We start from the raw sequence: 20,815 nt of genomic DNA, 5'->3' as shown, positions 1-20,815 counted from the left end.
CAAGTTGTACATTAAGCAGTATAGAGCCGAGCTTGGTACCACCCATAAAGTAACATTGGACTCAAGGATGAAGAAGCCTTGGGCAATCCAAAGGTTGTGGTTTTGTTTTGGAGTGACAAGATTCTCCTAGCCTTTTATCAGGAGGTTTTGCTTCCAATCCCAAGATAGCTGGAGCACTGCTAGATATTTTTTAAAAAAGGTTTTCACGTTAAATACATATATTATAATGTTTGCACTGCAGCTAACTACTTTGTGGCAAAGTCCATTATGAAAAATATGCATAATTCACACTATCTCTTATGGACCTGCTCTGAGCCTGGCGCCACGTTTCATGGCTTGGTTGCAAATGGCTGGAGTCTCTATGACTGGAGTCAGTCTGCCAGCTGACTGCGCACAAGTATTAACTGTGCAAGGACGGCAGTAAATGTACCCAGCACTCTGCACATGAGTGAAAGAAAGAAAAAGTAGTTTTTTTTCAAATCAAATTAGTCAAAAATCTCTTTGTTTACACTACCTCAAACTGAATATGGTTGTGCAAACTACATCCAATGAATTTCACTTGTTGCATCTGAAGCCCCAGCACGCCTGGTTACAAAGATACAGTCTGTTCAAAGGGTGATCATATCAGTGATCTTAAACATGATCCACAATTGCCCCTCTGCGTTATGAAACCGCTGTGCAATGAAATTTGACTGATGTCTGAAGTGTTGGTGTTCCTAACCAACAATTTTACTCTGAAAATGTGTGCTGAAGAGTTTAATTTGGCCCTTTTGCTTCACCTCTCATCATGTTGCCCTTGGTTACACGTATCAGATGACACTGTGGTGTACATTAGAAGCCAATGTTATAACCAAATGAACAATTCTATAAGGATTAAAATGATAGCAATAATTCCTGAAGAAGACAAAAGAATTGTTTTGTATAAGTGATATCAACTGAAGATGATTTGATTAGAGGTATTGCCAACTTAACGTTTTCCATTTTAAATTAGGTTAACAGAAGGTATTCTTTCCCTTTTGAAATAAGATTTGGAATAGGAAATATTGACCCTATGAGGACACTGTTAACATTTTTAAACCAAAGAATCATCGAAACCTACGACAATGTAGGAGACCATTTGGCCCACTTTTTCATGTCAGTGTTTGCTTCTCCAAGAAGCCATCCATTCCACCCTTGCAAATCAAATCTAACATCACTTTGGGAGAGGAAGTTCTTCTGAACCTCTCTTTTAATCTCTTAAATTCATACATTCTTAATCTCAAATATCCTAACAGTGGAAGGAGCTTTTACAATCAATTCTCTCAAACCCTTTAATTATCTTACACATATTTATCATTATCTTAAGCCCTTCAACTTTGACTTGTTCAACATATTCCTAGCCTTTCTTTATAGCTATATTCCTAATATCAATAGCTATTCCTAATATCGTCTTCTTAAACCTACACTGCACTGTGTCCCTAATAGTAATATCCTTTTTATAAAGTCACACCCAAAATGCATGCAATATTCCAGCTTTGGTCTAACCAATGTCTTATACATATTCATCATCACTTGCTTACTTTTGTGTTCAATGGCTCTGTGCATAAACCCCAGAATCATATTTGCACTTTTGACAACCTTCTCCACCTGCAATCACACTTCTAATAAAATAAAGAGCCAATATAATACTGAACACCATGGATTTAGTATAATGTGGATTCAGAATTGCTCTTCACATTTGGGTTAATTTTGTTATTAATCATGTTCAAAACGTTCTCTAATTTGGCTCAAGGTTTTGAATAGAAACATACAGATTTCTGTGCACATTGATTACACAAGCTCGGGCTCTTCAGTCGTCAGAGTAGACAACAACTAGAGGTGTGCAAAATTTTAAATGGGATTGTAAATTTAAACCCAATCAATACTTTCGGATTTGTCCATCCTTTGGATGAGAGGCCCTGTCTATGCTTGTTCAGGTGAACATTAAAGATCTTAATCTTAAGAGAACTACTCAAAAAGAGAAATTGGTTGGACCAAAGTGCCTTCTTCATCCAGACCACTTTTGTGATCTTGTGAGCAATATTTCCATAGGTGTAGGAGAAAACCCAGGTGTACTTTGATGTAGTGACATTAGAGTATTCCTCATGGGGTACTGCCACATGACAAGTCAGATAAAGTTTTAGATGCCAAGAATTGGATCCCTGAAGGGTTAATCTCTGAACAAGTAGGTACAACACAGCAAATATGCCAAGCCATCAGCAATTAAAATAGATGTGAAAGATCGAGTCTAGTCTGTTTTCAGTCCTAGCATACATCTAAAATGTGCCCAGTGTGTCTACAGAATTAGAAAATTCTGTGTGTTGATTCTGTGCTTGCTCATTAACGCTTTCAAATATCAATTCAATGCACTGAAATCAAACAATAACTATTTCTATGCTGCACATGTGAATCCATTTGTTGGCTTCCAAAAGAGTTATGTTAACTCCCACGGTTCATAGACGGAGGCCAAGTTGACAAACCCTTCAACAGCCATTCAAGTTTTGGCCATAGATAGCCATTGTAAATTATTGAGCAGGCACTTAGATCTCTCTATAAATTGTAATGTGTTTTAAAGAAATGCCAGTAGAGCTTTCAAGGACTTGTACCAAACAGATTTTAAAAAAATAAAACCAGTGGTGGCACTAGGGCTGTTTATCATAGCTAATTTGAGCTTGAGTAAATTGAATAGACAGTGCCTCTGTGTCTACTTGGCTTCACAGAAAGTGCTTACAAGGTTTAATCATGTTTTTAACAATTGAACATCAACAATTGAAAGATTTGCATTGCACAGTGTAAACAATGGGATGCTCCATGTAATAGAGTAAACTATAACCCACGTTTTAGAAGTGGCATACTTCTGGATGATTTACAATGTTACTCTAACAAAGAGCGTGCTGTGTTTAATTCTACTGCTCGTAATTTTTGGAGGTTTTTAACAAGGGATTAAATCTTTGAGGGTCAGGAATGGCAGTAATTTAACAGTAACTTAACAGCATTGTGCCTTCGCACTCAATCACAGTGCTACACAGTTGTGGGATGTAAAGTTGTATGCATGATTGCTAATGTAGTGTTTGCCATCGTGCAAGGTGATTAGCAGACGTCAGGTCTTTCCCCACAGGACGGAAAAGTCAAAGGAGTGAATAAGTCCAGATTGGTTGCTGTCATATTTTGTAATTCCTCATAGTCAACATAAGAGCAGTACCCTCCCAGGTTTGAGAGCAGTTTTTGTGCCCATCCTTTTGGCCAATGACTGATACACGGCTTAAAAGTGAAGAAGAGAGCCAAAGAGCAATCTTTTTATTTGTACATAGTTAGAGTGGAAGGTGTTTAAGGCAGACACAGTGAGGATGGACATTTTGTCCGGTTTAAGAGGTGTCCGAGGGTAAACAGAATACCATTCCTGACCAGCAGAGGAGCTGTGGCGGCGATGTATAGTCATATGTATCAATGTTGTTTCACTTAAAGCGATGTTAACTGAGCAATTAAAGTTCAAATACTTTCGCAGAATTCAATAAAATGTATTAACCTTTACATTGCAAAAAAAAAGTGCAGTATCTTCCCGTCCAACAGAGGGTACGGGACTGCCCCCCTCACATTGCCGTTCCCACGGGACGGGAACGGGACCAATTAGAGACAGATTAGAGGTGATTGCCAGCCTGCAGCCGCTTGGGAATGTTTGGGCTCCACCCAATCTCAAACGCTCAGCTGTCAATCAGTCGCAATTTCCCTCAATGGTTCTTCCCCGTTACTGCGCCAATTGGTCTCAAGACTCTTCTCTTCGATTGTGCCTTTGGTCGCCCTCCCACCTCTCCCTCATGCTCGTGTCCTGACTCCTGAATGTCCAGCGCTTTGGGACGTCATCCCGACGTGAAAGACGCTCTATAAATTTAATTTTGTTGTTGTTGTTGCCTTGTGGAATGTTGTTACATTCACAATCGAACACAACGTATGCAGGCATGACGCCAAATCCTGCATCCTGGAATAGTGGTAAAACGAATAATCCCTTCAATCCACGACTGTTTGTGGGACAGTGCTGTGCGCAATTGGCTGCCACATTTTGCCCATAGCATATACAGTCAATTTACTTTACAGTATATTCTGTGAAGCACTTTGAGACGTTTCAACAACTTGATAAGCTCTATATCAAATGCAAGGATTATTATTATTAAAATAGATTCTGCCAGCTCTGTTATAGAAAATAACATGTTCTTCAAAGCTCTTTCTGTGCAATAATTTGTAGGCTTATAAAACATGGAAGATCTTCCTATATTCTCTCCTGAGACTAATTCTGCGCTGCCTTCTGACTACCATGATAGCTGAAATATCGAGAATCCTTGCACCTTCCACAAAATGGTATTTAAAACTACAAATTCCTCACCAAGTAAAAATCCACTGATCCCACATCTGTTTCTGCTTCTTGTATTTGAAGATGTCATTTATCCTAGTTATGGGAGCCACCTGTAGTATTTCCATCCATCATGACCTGATTTGGATACTCTCGTGAATTAAGTGATGTTGGGTCGAATGCATCATTAATGTAATGAGGTTTTTTTTGACTCAGGTGATTTCTGATTACAATGGCTGTATGTTGCTGTATGCACAACGGAATACATTGTAAGCAGGCAAATCCTGGAATCATGGCACGAAACCTATGGATTTTGCCCACTTCCATTGGAGAAAGTACCGCTACAAAGCCTTTATTTGCCTTTTCAAGGTACAATATACTGCTGTTTGACAGACTGTAAAGGAACTCACCTCTTCCTCCAGGATTAAATGCAGTCGAAAGCAACACAGACCAGTGGACTTGAATAAGAAGCCCCACTTCAAGATTGCACCATCTACAACAATAATGGAAAGAATTGGTTGAAGCAGAATCCATTATTGGTCTGCACAAATTGGCTGCCCCGTTGGCCTACAAAATACGCGGTTACTACACTTCAGAGTAAAATCGTGTAAAATGCTTTGAGATATCTCAACAACGTGATAAAGCACTCTTATCAAATGCAAGGATTATTTATTATAACTTCTAAAAGGGAATTGTACAAATTTTGACAGGTACATGAAAGATAAAAGCTTAAAGGAGTATGTGGATAAGGCAGTGCAATGGGATTGAATGAACACATTTGAAACTCTTTGCAGACTGGATGGGCAACATGGCCTCTTTCTGTGCTATAAACGTTTATGATTCTATGAATGGGGCAAAAATGGGTAACTCTATTAGAGAGCTAGCACAGACATGATGGGGAATTGACTTCCTTCTGTTCTGTAAAATGCAATTTTTTTTAAAAGAGATTTGGCCAAGCTGTTGATTGTCTTAAAGAGCTGTTAGCTTTCAGAGCACAAGGAGAGTAGATTACAGGAAAAGACCATTTCTAGTGCATTAACACTTCCATCATAGGATCTAATTGTATTTTTAATAATCCCAATTTTGTTGCCTCAGTTATTCCGATTTACAGAGTTTTTCCAAACATTTAGCCCTCCTTTAGTGGTAAATGTTTGGAGAAGTCAAACCTTTAGTCAAACTTCCACGTTAAGGATTACGAGCTGCTGCAGCTGTTATCTCTATACTGTACATCAATCGAAAGTGTCTGCCATCGGTGAAGATTCACACACTGCTTTCCTTTCCCTGTCTGCAAAACTGCTGACTCAGTGTTGTTGCCTGGAATTCTGTCCCTTGTATTGTCAAGTTCAAGTGCAGCTTTAACCTGATGTGATCAGCGCAAATGCAAGGATTACTATTATCGTTATTATTATTATTTTATTGTTATTATTACAGCTTTAACCATCTGAACCACAGTTGTTGCATCTTGCATTTGGGATTGGGAAATCTATAAACTGTCCAATGGTTTCAAGAATATTTGCTTCACGATTGGGAGACATCTGTCCTCGTTAAAGTTTTCTCCAGCTGCATTCTGTTATTAAGCCACCCATAGAGTGATTTGTCAGTTATCTTGATATGCATGTTTCTATTGATGACTACAATTTGTATTTATTTAGCGCCTTTCATGTTGGAAGGACCTCTTAAAGCACTTTGCACTGGAAGCCTGAACTGGGGCTCAGTGGGTGAGAGAAAGGTGACTGAAAGCAAGGTTAAAGAGATAGCTTTTAAGGTGAGTTTTGAACGAGAAGAGGGAGGCAGCACTTTGGAAGGGTTCCTAGATGGAGTTACAGAGGGATGTGGGCAACATTTATGCAAGCCCACCAATGTTGGGATGGAGTGGCTGCGGTATGTTAAACAGGTCAGTGTTTGCAGAGCGGAGGGAACAGTCGGGACATTAGCCTTGCCAACAGCAGGTTGCAGAGCTAGGGTGATGTGAGGCCATTGAAAGTGAGAATTGCATTTGAAAGTGAGAATGAGAATGTTGAAATAATAATCCTTGCATTTGATATAGCACCTTATCATGTCTTTGAGATGACTCAAAGCTTTTCACAGAATAATAATAATCCCTGCATTTGATATAGCGCCTTATCACACCTTCGAGATGTCTCAAACCGCTTCACAGAATATACTGTAAAGTGAATTGACTGTATATTTTGCAGGCAAAATAGTTAGAGCTCATCCAGAACTTGATGTTTGACAGGGAACAGCAGTGGTCCTGGAATCAAGAGTCGAGGCAGAGAGATAGAAATCAGGTCCACAAGTTCTGATGTTATCTGAACACCTGAATTAAGTTAAAGTTTTGTAACTCACTCCCATATATCCAATGTTTGTTATACAACTCTAAAAGCCAATTATCAAAATAGGTGATGAACATCAGTCTACTACTGATAATACAAGAGGAGTTAAATCTTCCTTCTCAAGGTTTGGGGGAACGACGAAAATGCTGTCACTGTTTTGTTATCCTCAAAAATCTCATGAGTAGTGGGGCTCTTTTTAAAAAGAAACATAATTCAAATGAGGTTTTATTATTGTCCACCCATAATCCATAACTACAAAACATCCTGAAATCTTTGGACCCTGACTCGTGTCCTACAGTTAATAACACAGCCATTAGAATGAAATTTGATTCCTTTTGCACTGGAATTGTGGGTGCGTGATTGAAATATTCAGCCAGTGACACATAATTTCACTTGTGACCCACAATAGAATGCTGTGAGATGGAGATTGCTGTATGCAATCTTTTAAACTTAACAAAACACATAATGTACCGCAGCAAATTTGGAAAGACAGGTTCTGGTCGGAAAATATATAATTACAATGTATCATGGTAGCCCACATGATCTATATCCTTTGAGGTTATGTAATGACTTTTTAAAATATAGTCATTTTAACAAGTTACTGCCAAGGGATATGATTTAGTGTTTGTATGAAATGTATTCTTTCTCTCTTTCTATCAATGACCCTTTCCATATGGAAGGACTGGAAACAGCCCACAGATCTCACTACAATTTCCAACATCAATTCCATTGAATTGATCAGTTGGCGGGAAGCACACTTGTGCGTCAGTTGTTCCCCCATGGTGAAATGTCTTGCTGGCAGGTTGGCTTAGAACTGATGGAAACTAAAGTCTAAAGTCACAATTGTGTAATGTGACCAGATCTCAAGCTGAACTCTGATCTCATAGCCTTGGAGACTGAACTCTTGTTTACATGACAGTACTGCACTTTTTATTGCACTGAATCGATTGTGGTCATGTGAACATTTCAATGTTTCCAACTGAGCATTTAAGAAAAAATTCTCCCACTTCAAGCAAATCAAAGTTGGATGTGTAAACTGAATTTTGATTATAAAGTTGAGCTGGGTGCTCTTCTTATTTGAAGCATTCACTCTCTGAGAAGTAGGAGAAGGATCTTCTAAACTTGCATTAAAATCATTTTAAATTTTGTGATAAGAATCTATCTTTGTTTTAATAAACACTATATTTCATATAATATACAAACATATATCAAAATATTTCTTGTGCTCTAAAATCCCTTGCATAGCTCACATTCATGCAGGTTTTATGACTTACAAACAGAGATGTAACTTGTAGTGATCCGTTTTTTTAGGAGCTGATGTTCAATACATTAGATAGTACGGTATTTTAGAAAGATTATTGCCATCCCTGCAGCACGTGCTTATTGCTTTTCTTGTAAACCATTCTAAATGCATTCTGATTCACTGTAGAAGTCGTGAGTTCACATTAATAAGATTAGAGACCGGCTCTTTATTAGGTGTGTAAATGGGACATGTCTATGATCAGTATCTCTGTTTATTTGAATGGCTGTTCCATTGCCAGCTGGTGGCTGAGGTCCAATTGAGAATGTCATACCCCAGTACACTATAAACAGAACAAGTGTGCATCTGCCATGAGAAATTCCTGCTCTGGTGAATTCTCCACTTTAACCAAAATATACTAGTGACCTGAATGCAGATCTAAACTGTGTGTATTCTGGAGATTTTCAAGAAGGCAAACTATTAAAGAATGGCACATCTTTCAAATTCAGATTTTGATAACTAAAAGTTACTTTTGAAGATCGCATCTCCACACTCTTGTGAAAAGCAGGTATTTTGATATCAGGGCAAAATAACAAAACTACTAAATATTTATTCAGTATCTGTCTTTGTTTTGAGCAAGCCTTTGTAGCTTACCCCTGCCTGCAGTGATCTACTGTATACTGAGCAAGATTTATTCATTTAAATGAAACTTGCTGTTGTATATTCTGTTAGTTTTTACTAAGTATAGGGTCCTTTTTCATTACCCTCAAATAAATTCACTATCCGGACATTCAGAAGATTCTTTACAGTTTATAAATAGCCATAATTCACTTTTAATGATGCAATTTTATTTCCAGAGATTCAATTGCCATTTAATGTAGTCTATTGTATCATTATAGTTGTTGTAAGAATTATGTCTGTAAATTATCCTTTGGTACAAAGGAATGTTATAGTTGTTGATGTTCTAGTTTATACTTGATCATAAATAAAATTCCGTCTAAAGCATATGTCTAGAAGAATCATTGCAGCAGATTTCCATATGGTCAGTCTTTGCTCTGGCATGATGTAGTATCTGATAATTCATTATGGAGAAAGGTTTACAATTCACTAGCCCCATCGTAACAAGAAGAGAATGTCATCCCATGCAGAAAACATTTACAAGCCCTTCTTCTTTCTTGATTGAAAGTTCTAATTAAGTGGATACAGAAAATTAACTGAAATTAGCTGTCAGAAAGTCACATTTAAATGAGTGATGAGCTGCTCCCGCAGTAAACATTTAAATGATATAAATTGCCATTTAAGTGTATGGTTTAATGTTTGTCATGCTTTAATGTGACATGAGACAGCAATGGCAATCAAACAGCTTGTCCTGATTTGAACATATTGAAAGGGTTTTTGTTTCGCTCTGACTTTGTGTTGTAACGAACAGTTATTTTACATTGTAATTGTGGTTTGCATGTGTGCATTCAACAAAATGTGTGCATTTTAATGAACTATTAGAGAAATGTCGGTAGTGTTCAGGCAACCTTTTAAACAATTTTTTTATTCACACTTAATATATAAACATTTGATGTTTTGTGTACTTAGTCCTCTGACATTGTACACTGATTAGTATTGTAATTTGATAGAAACTCGTCTTGGATACGGAACATATTTAATAGAAGTTCGGTGCTCTAAAAAGGCTTAAATCTATATAGCACTTATACTATTCCAATTATTACTGCGGTGTAATGTAGTACATCAGGTATCCTCATGTATGAACACAAACATTGACAGTACAACTGGCACAAATACTGACAAAAAACAGAAAAAGCACTGCATAAAATTAAAACCTACTCCTTAAAGACACATGTGTCTATTTTGTATACTGTGTACCCTTCTATTTTAAAGGATTGTCTTACGCAAATCTCGGAATGAGGCTTAGCTTCTCACACAACGAGGAGGAACGAAGAAGTGTAAGAAAGGTCCATCCTTAAAACCTCCACATGGAGCAGAATTTAGGCAGATCAGATCAGATCACATTTGGGCACTAAACATGCTTCAGCCCCATGTAAACCACACATTCCATCCCTGTCTGGCACGTAACTGCTGGAGAGTCTGAGCCAGACAGGCACACTGCTGTACATGCTCTGCTATGTCCTTAAATCCAGCTGTTCTAAATAGCAATCTGAAAGGTTATAAAGATTGAAGGGCCTTACAATCTCCAGTCGCTTGACTGGAGAGAAATAAATCCCCCCACCTTCTCACACCACATAAGTGAGCAAAACTATCACTTTTAGCAACAAGGAGGACTTCCCCAAACAGACACAGGTGAAAGATCCACTGGAGACGTGGCATTCAGATTTGGCAGTCGTGGAGTTCCACATAATTCAGGTCCCCTTCCCCCCAGATAGTAAAGCAGATCGAAGAAGGAAAGTAGCAGATTCTAATGAAGAACAGTAAACCCACCTACCATTACCAGTCGAAATCAGCATAGACAAGACCTCTCTCACTTGCCCTCGCTCTCTCACTCCCCCGCTCGCGCACTTGCTCTCACCTTCGCTTGCTTGCTCTCACCTTCACTCCCAGCCTCGCTTGCTCAGCAATAACAACTTGCATTTATGTAGCACCTTTCACATAGGATAACTTCTTGAATCGCGTATCAGAGAAAGGGTTAGATGATGAGCAAGGGAAGTGGGGAGGTGACTTGGAGGTCACCGTGGTAGGCGCAGTAGAAGCAGGACATAGTTACTCAAGACTCAACCATGATGGTGGGGGACATGCAGCAGGCCTGAGCTAGCCAAGTGTGTGAAGGGTTTTGTAAGTGTTTATAAATGCACTCTGCCTCCATCATACCCCAATAAAACCTATTCACGAATGCATATTCCTGCAAGCACCGTATGAGCAGAGTGTACCATATGTACTTAGCATTGTAAATGCATGAAAATTTTGAAAACAACGTTTTTTTAAAAAAGAAACCTTAAAAAGCAACCAATTTGCAAACCTTGGTTACATAAGAAATCATTCTATAACTTATTTCCAGAAATAGGAATATAAATTAGGGCAATGACTTGTAGTCTGGATTTTAATCAATAACCTGGGAGCAATTTCAAGGCTGTAATTTAATCTTGTATTTTATGCCATCCAGACCCATTGATCATATTAGGGCTGTGTATTTGCTCCTAACTGTCTGTTATTCTCCTTGTAGTTACTCCCAGGTGCCTTTTACATTTATGTTCCAGCTTGGTCTTTGTTTATGACCTTGAGTCTTTGAACATTTAAGGCAATTGCCCTACTCATACTGATTCTGGTGATAAACCGCACTATAAGCTTAGCTAAGATAGACATTATTATGTTCAATGTTTTACTGCAAAGTTGGTGTGGAAAAGCCACAAATGTCTCGTTTCATGGTTTAAGATTTGTTTCTTCATGAAAATAGTTGCTTTTGTACTATCTACAAGAATGTGAATTTTTTAGGGTCCTCACTAGTTACTTCTCTGGTACTATTCCTTCAGTGACTGGTTGGCTATATCCACTCTTGTTAATACAGTAAAATTCACATAAGTTGTATCAGTCGAGACCATAAATTTCTGACCATGCATTTTGACTTACACTAAGTCTGAGTTGCAGGCAAACTTATATAAATCGTATAAAATCCAACTTCATCAATAATCTACATTGCGCATGTGTAATTCAATGCAGCTGCTACGTGTACATTGTGGTAGTTCATCCATGCAGCCAGTAGGTAGACATGCGATGACGGTCAAGACTACGCTTCCCGTAATTCAACGCGACTTGACCCGTCGCCGCATGCACACTTACCAGCAAACATTGGATTCTCATTGAATCACGGGAAAATGGGAGTTGTTCTGTATATGATTTGATGCATCAAGACTACGTTTCCCACAATCCAATTTAGCCGCCTGGTAAATGCGCATGCGTCAATGGGTCAGGGCATCATTTCCCGCGATTCAGTGCAGCCATTAAGTGCTGGAGTAGTGGTGGATAGGAGAGCGCGGGGTTACAGGTTAGAGGATGGTTAATACGAGTAGAGCAAAGAAATCTTAAGTGTTTTTGACGGGAACTGAATGGGACTCGGCTAGATGTACGACTCAGGCTATTATACGTTTTATGGAGATAAGACTTACGTGAGTTTTACTGAATTATTATCTTTGTAGAACAGTCTAAACCATCATTGCCTTCTTCATATAAAAAAAAGTCCGTTAATATGAACTTCTCTGGAGCAGTCATCAGTGGTACAATTCAAGTTTACGGAAAGAAGAGGTTGATTTGTCTTTGAGTCTGTCGGTCTGGGTCACCTGCCCAATGGATCCCTTCACTACAGCATTGTGCTCCACCTAGTGGCCTGGTCACCAAGTTCCAAAACTGACCTGATGTGAGCCTGTTGGTCTTACGGTCAGGCAACTTTGGGACTCTCACTTATTATCTTTTTCGTCTGGTTAAGTCAAAGTTTCAACCAGCAAACTACTGAGTTGCCTAATTATTCTGTAGTCTAAATACAAGGTAGCCAAGGAGTTAGCTTATGTAAAATGAATCCACACTTCACAGCCAAAAGCTCTCGACTGACACTTACTTTCTTTCTGTTGTGGTTTACAGGCTCTGGAGAGCGAGTTCGTTTCCTGTCAGCTCCACCAGTGGATTGATCTGATTTTTGGATACAAGCAGCAAGGACCTGAGGCTATTCGAGCCCTCAATGTCTTCTATTACCTGACCTACGAAGGAGCTGTCAACCTGAATTCCATCAGTGACCTGGTCCTGAGAGAGGTATGGTAGTGGCAAAATAGAGATGCATTAAGGCCATAGTGAATGAAGTGGTAGTTTTCTTCATTGCCAGAATTTGCAATACAGGAAGTGAACCGAAGCATGAGATAGGAGGCCAATAGGTGGGTATTCTGGAGAGATGCGACAGATAGATCAAAGGGCCTTCTTCATCCAAACTAATTGTAAACTTGTGATGAAACAGAAATCAAATAGTTGCTGGTTGAACAATGTTCTCCCCAGCTCATTTTTAAATGGCCTGTGAGAATGAATCATTAATTTATTTGATTTAACCATTTTTGTAAAAAGACTTTGAAACAGTGCTATTTTCAAACAAATCTCTCATTGTGATATTCTATATTATATCATTCCATAAACAATAGTAGAACTTTGGATCAGAGAGTCTTGCTATCTGTGTCTGCCAAGTGGCTGAAGACAGACAAGTAGTTCTGATATACCTCCTCAGAGATTTATTTCATGATGCGTGACGGCTACACTGTTACCAGACCAGGCTATAGCACAGTAACATGGGGGAACTTTTTAATCATTTGGCTTTCAATTTTTTTTGCCAAATGCAGCTATATGTTAGTGATAATTGAAACCACATTAGAAAACTGACGACATAGCAGCCAGGCACCAGTTTGTTTGCACTCGACCAGTATGTGTGAGCTTGCCTGAAGTTTTAAAAAGCTTTGTGCATTTGCAGAAAGTGCAAACTTCCAAAACTCTCTTGAGCCATAGTTGTAAGTATAATATAATGTGAATTGCAAAACCCTAAATGTACAAGCAAATCAAACAATTGTAATATTTCAGTATCAGTATTTGGTATGGCCTTATACTTAATAAAAATCTGATTTATCTAACTAAAACTCTGGAAGAAGTAGCTTAAACCTATATTCTACTTTTTTAAAAAATTGAATCAATGATTTAAACATCCTTTCAGTTTTGGTATATTTTTGTTCAACATAAGCGTTGATGACTTCATTAAAAAATGACTGGCTTGGAGGAGTGTGGGACCTGAATTAATATCAGCCAGGATGTAGGCATTAATCCAGAGTGCTTCAGTGATTATGTAATTTCAACTGTACATGTTAATTTAGCCTCTCTCAAATGTCAGGCTCAATAATTCCTCCAAGCCATTTATTCCAATGATGTCACCAGCGCTTGCTGTTCAAACCAAAATATTTTTTGGAAACAATCCTTTAAAAGGAGTGCTAATGTTCAGACTGCTTCTTTCAAATGGGATGTTTGAATGATGTGTGAATATGTGTATTGAAGTTGTTTTTACATATAAAATCTTATTTCTACTCCTGGAAGTGATATTGCATTGTTTACAGTTTTAGATTGTTTCAAACAGTGGGACCACATTTTACTGCTTACTGCTACCACAGTCTTTCATGTCTATCCAACAGAACTTATGTAGACACAGACCTGTTTGCTTGTGGTTGGTGTAAATGTACCATTGCAAAATAGGTTTAGAGAGGTACCTTTGAGAATAGAGAACCTTCAGATTTCTTTATTGTCTTCAATACAACAAATCTCTTCAGAACCATCTTCCTTTGTGTTGAGCCTGCTGGAAACTGAACTCATTTCTTGTGTTCCAACTTTGTATCTGTAATCATCCTATTGCCTTGATCTACAGATAGACCCAGTGCTAGATTACGTCTCAAGGATTAATGTTGGAAGGCTATGCCGAAGATTTGCTAGTTGAAAAATCCGGAATTAGTGCTGCATTGGTTGCATTTATACTGGAGCAGTGGGCATTGATTTGTGTCTGAAACCACCTTCTGGAGTTGATTTTGTGAGCAGGCTGAAAAGTAATAGCAAGTTTGGAAAATAAATGTTGCACTACAATTTTATCATCAGTTAAATCGTGGCAGTCATGTACTTTAATCAGATCCTAAAGTACTGGATTTGGGGAGGGAGCTCAAGAATCCGGGTTTGATCAGTTAATGTGTACAATATTTGGCTTGGTCATATGTACCTGATCATTTTGATGTTGCATGCCTGAGAGTAATTTTTCTGCTATATAATATAATTTACATTTATATAGCTTTTTTCCCGTCGGGTGGAGGTCTCAAAGCGTTTAACACTTAGCACTGCTTAAGCCTGCTAGCTGGGCAATTAGAAACTTACATTTAACTCATTAATGTCCGGGTGGAAACCTACAGTTTTGATTGTATTGAAGTTGTTTCTAACAAGTGTAGTTTTAAAATATACTGTATACAATATTGAACTTTTAGGACTATGAAGAAAATAATAAAAAAAATTCTATGCGACATGTCATATTTGTATTGGTGGTGCTGACAGATGTTCATTCAAAGGCAAAGAATGTGAATAGTTTTGTTAAGGAACTGATTTAAAAGGTTCCACTCGATTTACAACAGACTATTTCCAAATACTTTGTAGTCATCAGTTTCTCTTTTAGGGAAATCGTCTAAAGGGTGCTCATAGCACTATGAAGGGGCTATTTTACAGAATTTAAATTGAGAAAAGTTTCCTTTCTTTTTCAAAAATAAATAAAGTATCATAATTTCAATAGAACTATCTACGATTCAATATTAAAACAATGAAAGTATGCAAGAAACGTATTTTTAAAAAATCCAAAATGTAAGAAATTTATATTATTTGATGAAAATATAAAAATGTAAACCATCATAAAAGTGCTTCATTCTGACATACACAGTTCCATGAGTCTTACTTGCACATTACTTTTGGGTCACCGTGAAAAGGCAGCGATCTGTTAAAACTTCTGCTTAAAACATGTTCTGAGTACATCAAATACTTGCATCTCCACAGGCAGGTAAATAGTCAACATGATCAACTTATGTTGAGCTAGTTGTATACCAAGCCAGCTTGCTTTCCGTGCTTCCCGTTTCCACTGTTTTCTTGTAGTGTCACTGCTAAAACTCAGATACAAATCTCTTTACAATTTTTTCCCTGCCAATTTTCTACCCTCCCTGTTAGTAAACGTTAATTGAAGCTAACAGAGAAATGTCCAGGATCATATACACAAAGGGAAGAGGTATTTTTTGTTCCAATTAGTATTTTTTCCATTGCCTATTTTTAATTATTTTTCTTGTAATTTACAATTTTCAATTCAAATGAACATGGTTTTAACCTGGTGAAGCTTGGGTGTGATCCCTGATTCTAGCTGTAGTACAATCTTTCTCTTTCCCTTACTGGAATCAGAAATGATAATTTGAGTAATCGGGCAACAGTTTTATGAAATAAATTAATACTGAGACCTGCTATGTTGCTTTGGTATAATTTTAATAATTGTTATGTTTCATTTGTGCCGAAGATTTCACGTTTGGGGTTGAAATCAAACTGCCTGTTTTAAACTGTTCTCCAAAGTTTACGTTTGTGTGATAAAGTGCTCCTAGTCTACAACAAGCATCCTTTAAAGTGTGAATTCATAAGCCAGTTTCATGTTCTGTACATCCTCATTTATAATGTGAGCTTTACCCAGACTTGACATTTTAAGACGAGTTGGGTTAGGTTGGGTAATTTTCTGTTTAATCTAACATGTCATTAGCTGCACAAAGCATGGTTTTGTTCTGCTGTGGAAGGTTATTGGCAAACCACTCAGCAGGAAACAACCTTCTGTACCATTTGGTCAGTCAGCTCTGCATTTCCAAAACATTTATTCTGAAGATTGGTACATTCATTTTATTTTCGGTTTGCGAGAGCTGGACGAATACTTTTGAGATCTACCAGTGATTTTTAGAAAGACAGGTTCTTACCAGCGACATCCATTTTGAACCGACTATTTTGAATAAAAGATGTACATTCAAAACCATATCAACAACAACTATTTTCACGTATCCCTTTCAACATAGGGAGCTCGTCTTAAAGCAATTGACACAGAATGCACAACCTTCCGGAAATGAGCGTAGACTGATCTGCCATATTTTTCATGTACTTTATTATCTGTAACAATGTTAAATACACGTTACAATGTTTAATGCATAAGGGCCACATTTAACATCCATGTTTAACATTTATTGTGACTAACATAATGTACTTATTTTAATAAGGTTTGAAGCAATTCAGTGCTTTGACATTTTATGTTTTATATTTTTATTTACTAAACTAACAATATATATGAGGCTGCAGTAGAACATGAAACTGGGTTATGCATTTACACTACCGTTTGTAGCACTGTGTCACAGAACAGGTTAATACTGAAGGTTGTTTCGCTACTAATAACAATTATTTTTGTTAAGTTTTGTTTCCAATAAGAAAAATCATTACACGAGTAACAGTAAGGGTGCAGCATAAGATGTATCAAACTGTTGCCGAGATGAATTGAGTAAAATGTTGAAAATCTAAGGATGCAGTTTAAGAAAAAAATGAGTTTGTGTCTGTGCAGACTTTGGTTTAAGTCCATCTGTAAAACAATTTGAAATTGACCAAGAATCATGCCCTTAGTGTATTTGTATCAAAATAAATAGTGAGTGTATGGTTTGGACTGATGAGCACTAGTGACAAATTTTTGTAGTGTTCAAAAGAACAAAAAAGGGCTTCAAATACATGATGTATGTATAAAAGAAATAACCTACTGTAATCCAGAACAATAATAGTTTTTACTTATGTAATGTAGAGCCAAAAGGAAAGATGNAAAAAGTGGGATTAGATTGTAAAAAAAGATTGTAGACTTAAAAATGTTAATTTGGGGGAACTGGGTAAGGTTTGTAAAGAGGCTGCTCGGTTTGTTTCTATATCCATATGTAGGGTGAAGCTTGAGAACATTTGGTTGCAATCATGGGTGATTGCATAAATGAGTTTGTGAACTATTTACTCAGTTGTTATTCAGTAATCAACGACATTAGATGAATTACAGGAAATCAGCTACTGCTTTTCGATCTATTTGGAGTTTAGCTGAAACAGGATTTAAGTCCTGATTGGAATCAAGTTTCTTCGTGAAGAATTTAAGGTTTTGGCTGCTGGCATTTCTCTCTCTCTCTACCCTCCCTGCCCGTCCTTAAAACTGTACAGCAAATGTAAGCCATTGGCAGATGTATCTTTATTGATCTCCTTCATTAGAATCTGGTGTTATTTTGCAAACCAATGAGTTTGAATTGAAATCAGTCATGTTGGTGACACTTTCTATTAACCCTTTCAATAGCGGCATTCATTTATTACTCCACATTACAGAGCTTGCTCAGTAGAGAGAGTAGAGTAGAATATTTCTACTCAGTCAAGTGTTGAATAAAGAATGAGGGATTTTTTTCAAAATATTTTTAAAAATGTGCTCTTGAGGTGCAATATTTCATGTTACGTTTTAGAAAAAATAGCATTGAGCAGATTGGTCAGTGGAGCAGATCAAGCTGCTTACATTGCTGATCCTCAGTGTGTTTTCTGTCTATAAAACATGTCTGAATGCTGGTAAATCGGTACGGTCATAAGGGTAGAGTTTTGTTTATGCAAGATTTATGTGTTCAAACTTTACAATTCCCAGTGGGATTTCTTAAATAATCTTAGATATCAGTGCAGTACTTGGTGCCTGCATGTGGTACAACAATAGCTTGTGGCAAGTGCAATGGCTTACAGGTGTGAGAGCTGTTATTTAAGGATCTAAACTAAAAATCATTGCACATTAAGTCCTGGCTTTTCAAACTGAGTGAAAGTACAAAATTAAGTACATTGTCAAATACATGTTTTTCCTTTTAAGACAGAAAACACACGGAGTGACATCTCCGTGTGCATGCCATGGTGTGGGAAGTGATGGCCCAGCCTTTATTTTGGCAGGTGGGTGTGGAATCACTGCTGTAGTCTCCAGAGGAAAGATAGAAATCAACTATTTAGAAAACAATGTCAGTCAGTTGTAAATTCATCATACTGTGTATTGTGGGGATTAGCAAAATCTTTGTAGAATTTATAAACAACTACTGGAGCATCACTGGCCAGATGGCTGCTATGTGACTACATGTTTTAAAGCATGGTATGGAATAATAAACTTAGTGCCAAAAGTCTAAGAAACAACTGGGTGTGACAGGCTTTCTAATATAGAGTACTCATTGCTGGTTTCTTTTGGTTTTCTTTTAAAATGGAACCTGTGTCACATTTTTCCAATTTTGCTATGGAGTCTTCCTTCATATTTGTCCTTTTGCTCGTGTAAAAGAAATTATATTTTAATTTAACACATTTGTGGTTTGAAGATGTGCTTGTGAAAATCTCTATTTTGGCTTTCCTTTTTTTAAAATAAATTAAAAATGGACAATAATGCCAATTTGCATTTGTATACTTCACGTTGGGAGGGCGTCTCAAAATACTTCACACAACTGCGTGTACTGAGGGAAAAGCTAGAATTCTCACAGATAACTGTGAAGGAAACAAATGTAAGCCATAAAGGAAATATTCTTTGCAGGAGGGATCCGTGAATACTCTCAATATATGAAATGTTCTTACTGATGGTTGGATTCTACCCCCACTACCACCACCGATTGATGACAATATTCTATTTACTTCCCCTCTTTTCTGCAAGTTGCATAAAAACAAACACATGATCCATCCAGGATAATGGTAATATTTGAGAACATAGAGGACTGCTCCCACATTCCAAACTCTGAACGCTGGTTGCTCGTGTGATGTAACTCGCTGGTTTTCTTCAGATTGGCAGCTGGGATATACTACAGCAGACAGACAGACAGCTGTGAGGTTGTAGCTGGAGTGAGTGTCCGGCAAGGCCTACATTTAATAGGTTTGGAATGCATTGCCTCACGTTACGTTAACAAGTAAGGCCCTGGTGGGGAAATCATAGCAAGCTTTTACAGATGATGATTACTTCCTGTTTTTCTCCTTGGCAGCTACAAAAATTAGGTTTTATAGACTAGTGCTAATAACAGGTCAGGCCATGGAGAGTTTCCTTTTGTTTGACTATGTTCCCAAGTTTGGAGGAAGAGAGGATTTGTGTTCGACTTAAGAGCAATTCTTTTTTGAAAAGAACCAAACACAGATATGTTGAGCTATTTTTATAATACTGGATTTAGTGATTCTCTTTTATAGTACTCTAAATCTGTTGCATAGTACAGCCTTTCATATGCTTGCAGTTTATTTATTACTTTTAACTTCATATACTATTAACTAATTTTCTTTTGCGCCATATTCTGGCAATGCCAATGTGTTTGGGCTCAGCAACTGAAACTTGTCACCTGCTTTGATCAATGTAGCCGAGCCTGATCCCAGGTTCACAAAATCTCTACATATGCATTTTCTGCCAGAGGTTAGTAAGAAGTTTGGGGAATGGGAATCATGGCTGATTTTTTTCCTTCTGAGCCCAGCGGATCTGAAACTAGCTATAGATCTATAATCGTTACAGTCAGAATCAAGCTAATCTTCTGCAGCGGTCTTGGTACCCAGCAGTTTAGTGACCTCCTCACCACCTTGGTTGGGATCCTTCATAGGTCCCTTTGGCTGCCGTTGCTGACAGTGAATCAGCTGCCATTGTCGTCCTCATCAAGGGAGAAACTCAGACACAAAAAGGAGGGGAAGTTGGGGAAACAAGCATGTGAGTGTGATTGTAGGAGGAAAGAGAGAGCTAAAAGACAAAGTGTAAAACACGAACTAGCTTTAAGTTAAGCAACAAATGACAAAAAAAAATTAAAAATCACCCTGATAAAAAAAACCTTTGATACATATTCTATTCAGCCCGAGGATAACATTTTTCTAAATGTTTTCTCTTAAAATCATTTTTAAATGATGAGTGAATTTTATGTTTCAAAGCAATTAGGCCCTGCTTAATATCTACTCATTTATATGCACTAAATTCCCAATGTCTGAATTTTATTCAGCGTAAAATTCAATGTAAAAAGCAGTTATAGCAAACGTTTACTAGGTCATCTGTGCTCTGCTTGTGTGACTTGTGGGATCTGTTTTAACAACTCTCCAGGCAGTTTTTTTTTAAAAGTTCTATAAAATTGGTGTCTGAAACATTTCGCAACGTCTTCTGGTAAAGATGCCTTGAACAAAAATTCACAACTGGGAGGTGTTTTACTATATCCTTAACAGCCCGGGCTCTCCACAGCCTGTGGAAAACACACTTTAGCTCTTGTCCTTATTACAAGGTCAGGTTTCTGTTTTCAGGTTAAAGCTGCAAAATGAATTCTATTTTTAACC

The 20,815-nt window shown here is 37.6% G+C and overlaps 1 protein-coding gene across 2 annotated transcripts in view; it reads left to right on the top strand.

Moving 5' to 3' along the window:
• Positions 1 to 20,815, top strand: part of lrba (LPS responsive beige-like anchor protein) — a 430,270-nt gene that overhangs the window by 352,159 nt on the left and 57,296 nt on the right. For both annotated transcript variants that reach the window (XM_007904022.2, XM_007904021.2), the window contains one exon: positions 12,533 to 12,700. In XM_007904022.2, the coding sequence (XP_007902213.1) occupies positions 12,533 to 12,700 (168 nt within the window). The remainder of the gene's footprint in view (positions 1 to 12,532; positions 12,701 to 20,815) is intronic.

Source organism: Callorhinchus milii, unplaced genomic scaffold (genome assembly GCF_018977255.1).
Source record: "Callorhinchus milii isolate IMCB2004 unplaced genomic scaffold, IMCB_Cmil_1.0 Scaffold1, whole genome shotgun sequence".
Lineage (NCBI taxonomy): Eukaryota > Metazoa > Chordata > Chondrichthyes > Chimaeriformes > Callorhinchidae > Callorhinchus > Callorhinchus milii.
The sequence above is the reverse complement of the archived record's forward strand: the minus strand, read 5'-3'. Positions and strand labels throughout refer to the sequence as shown.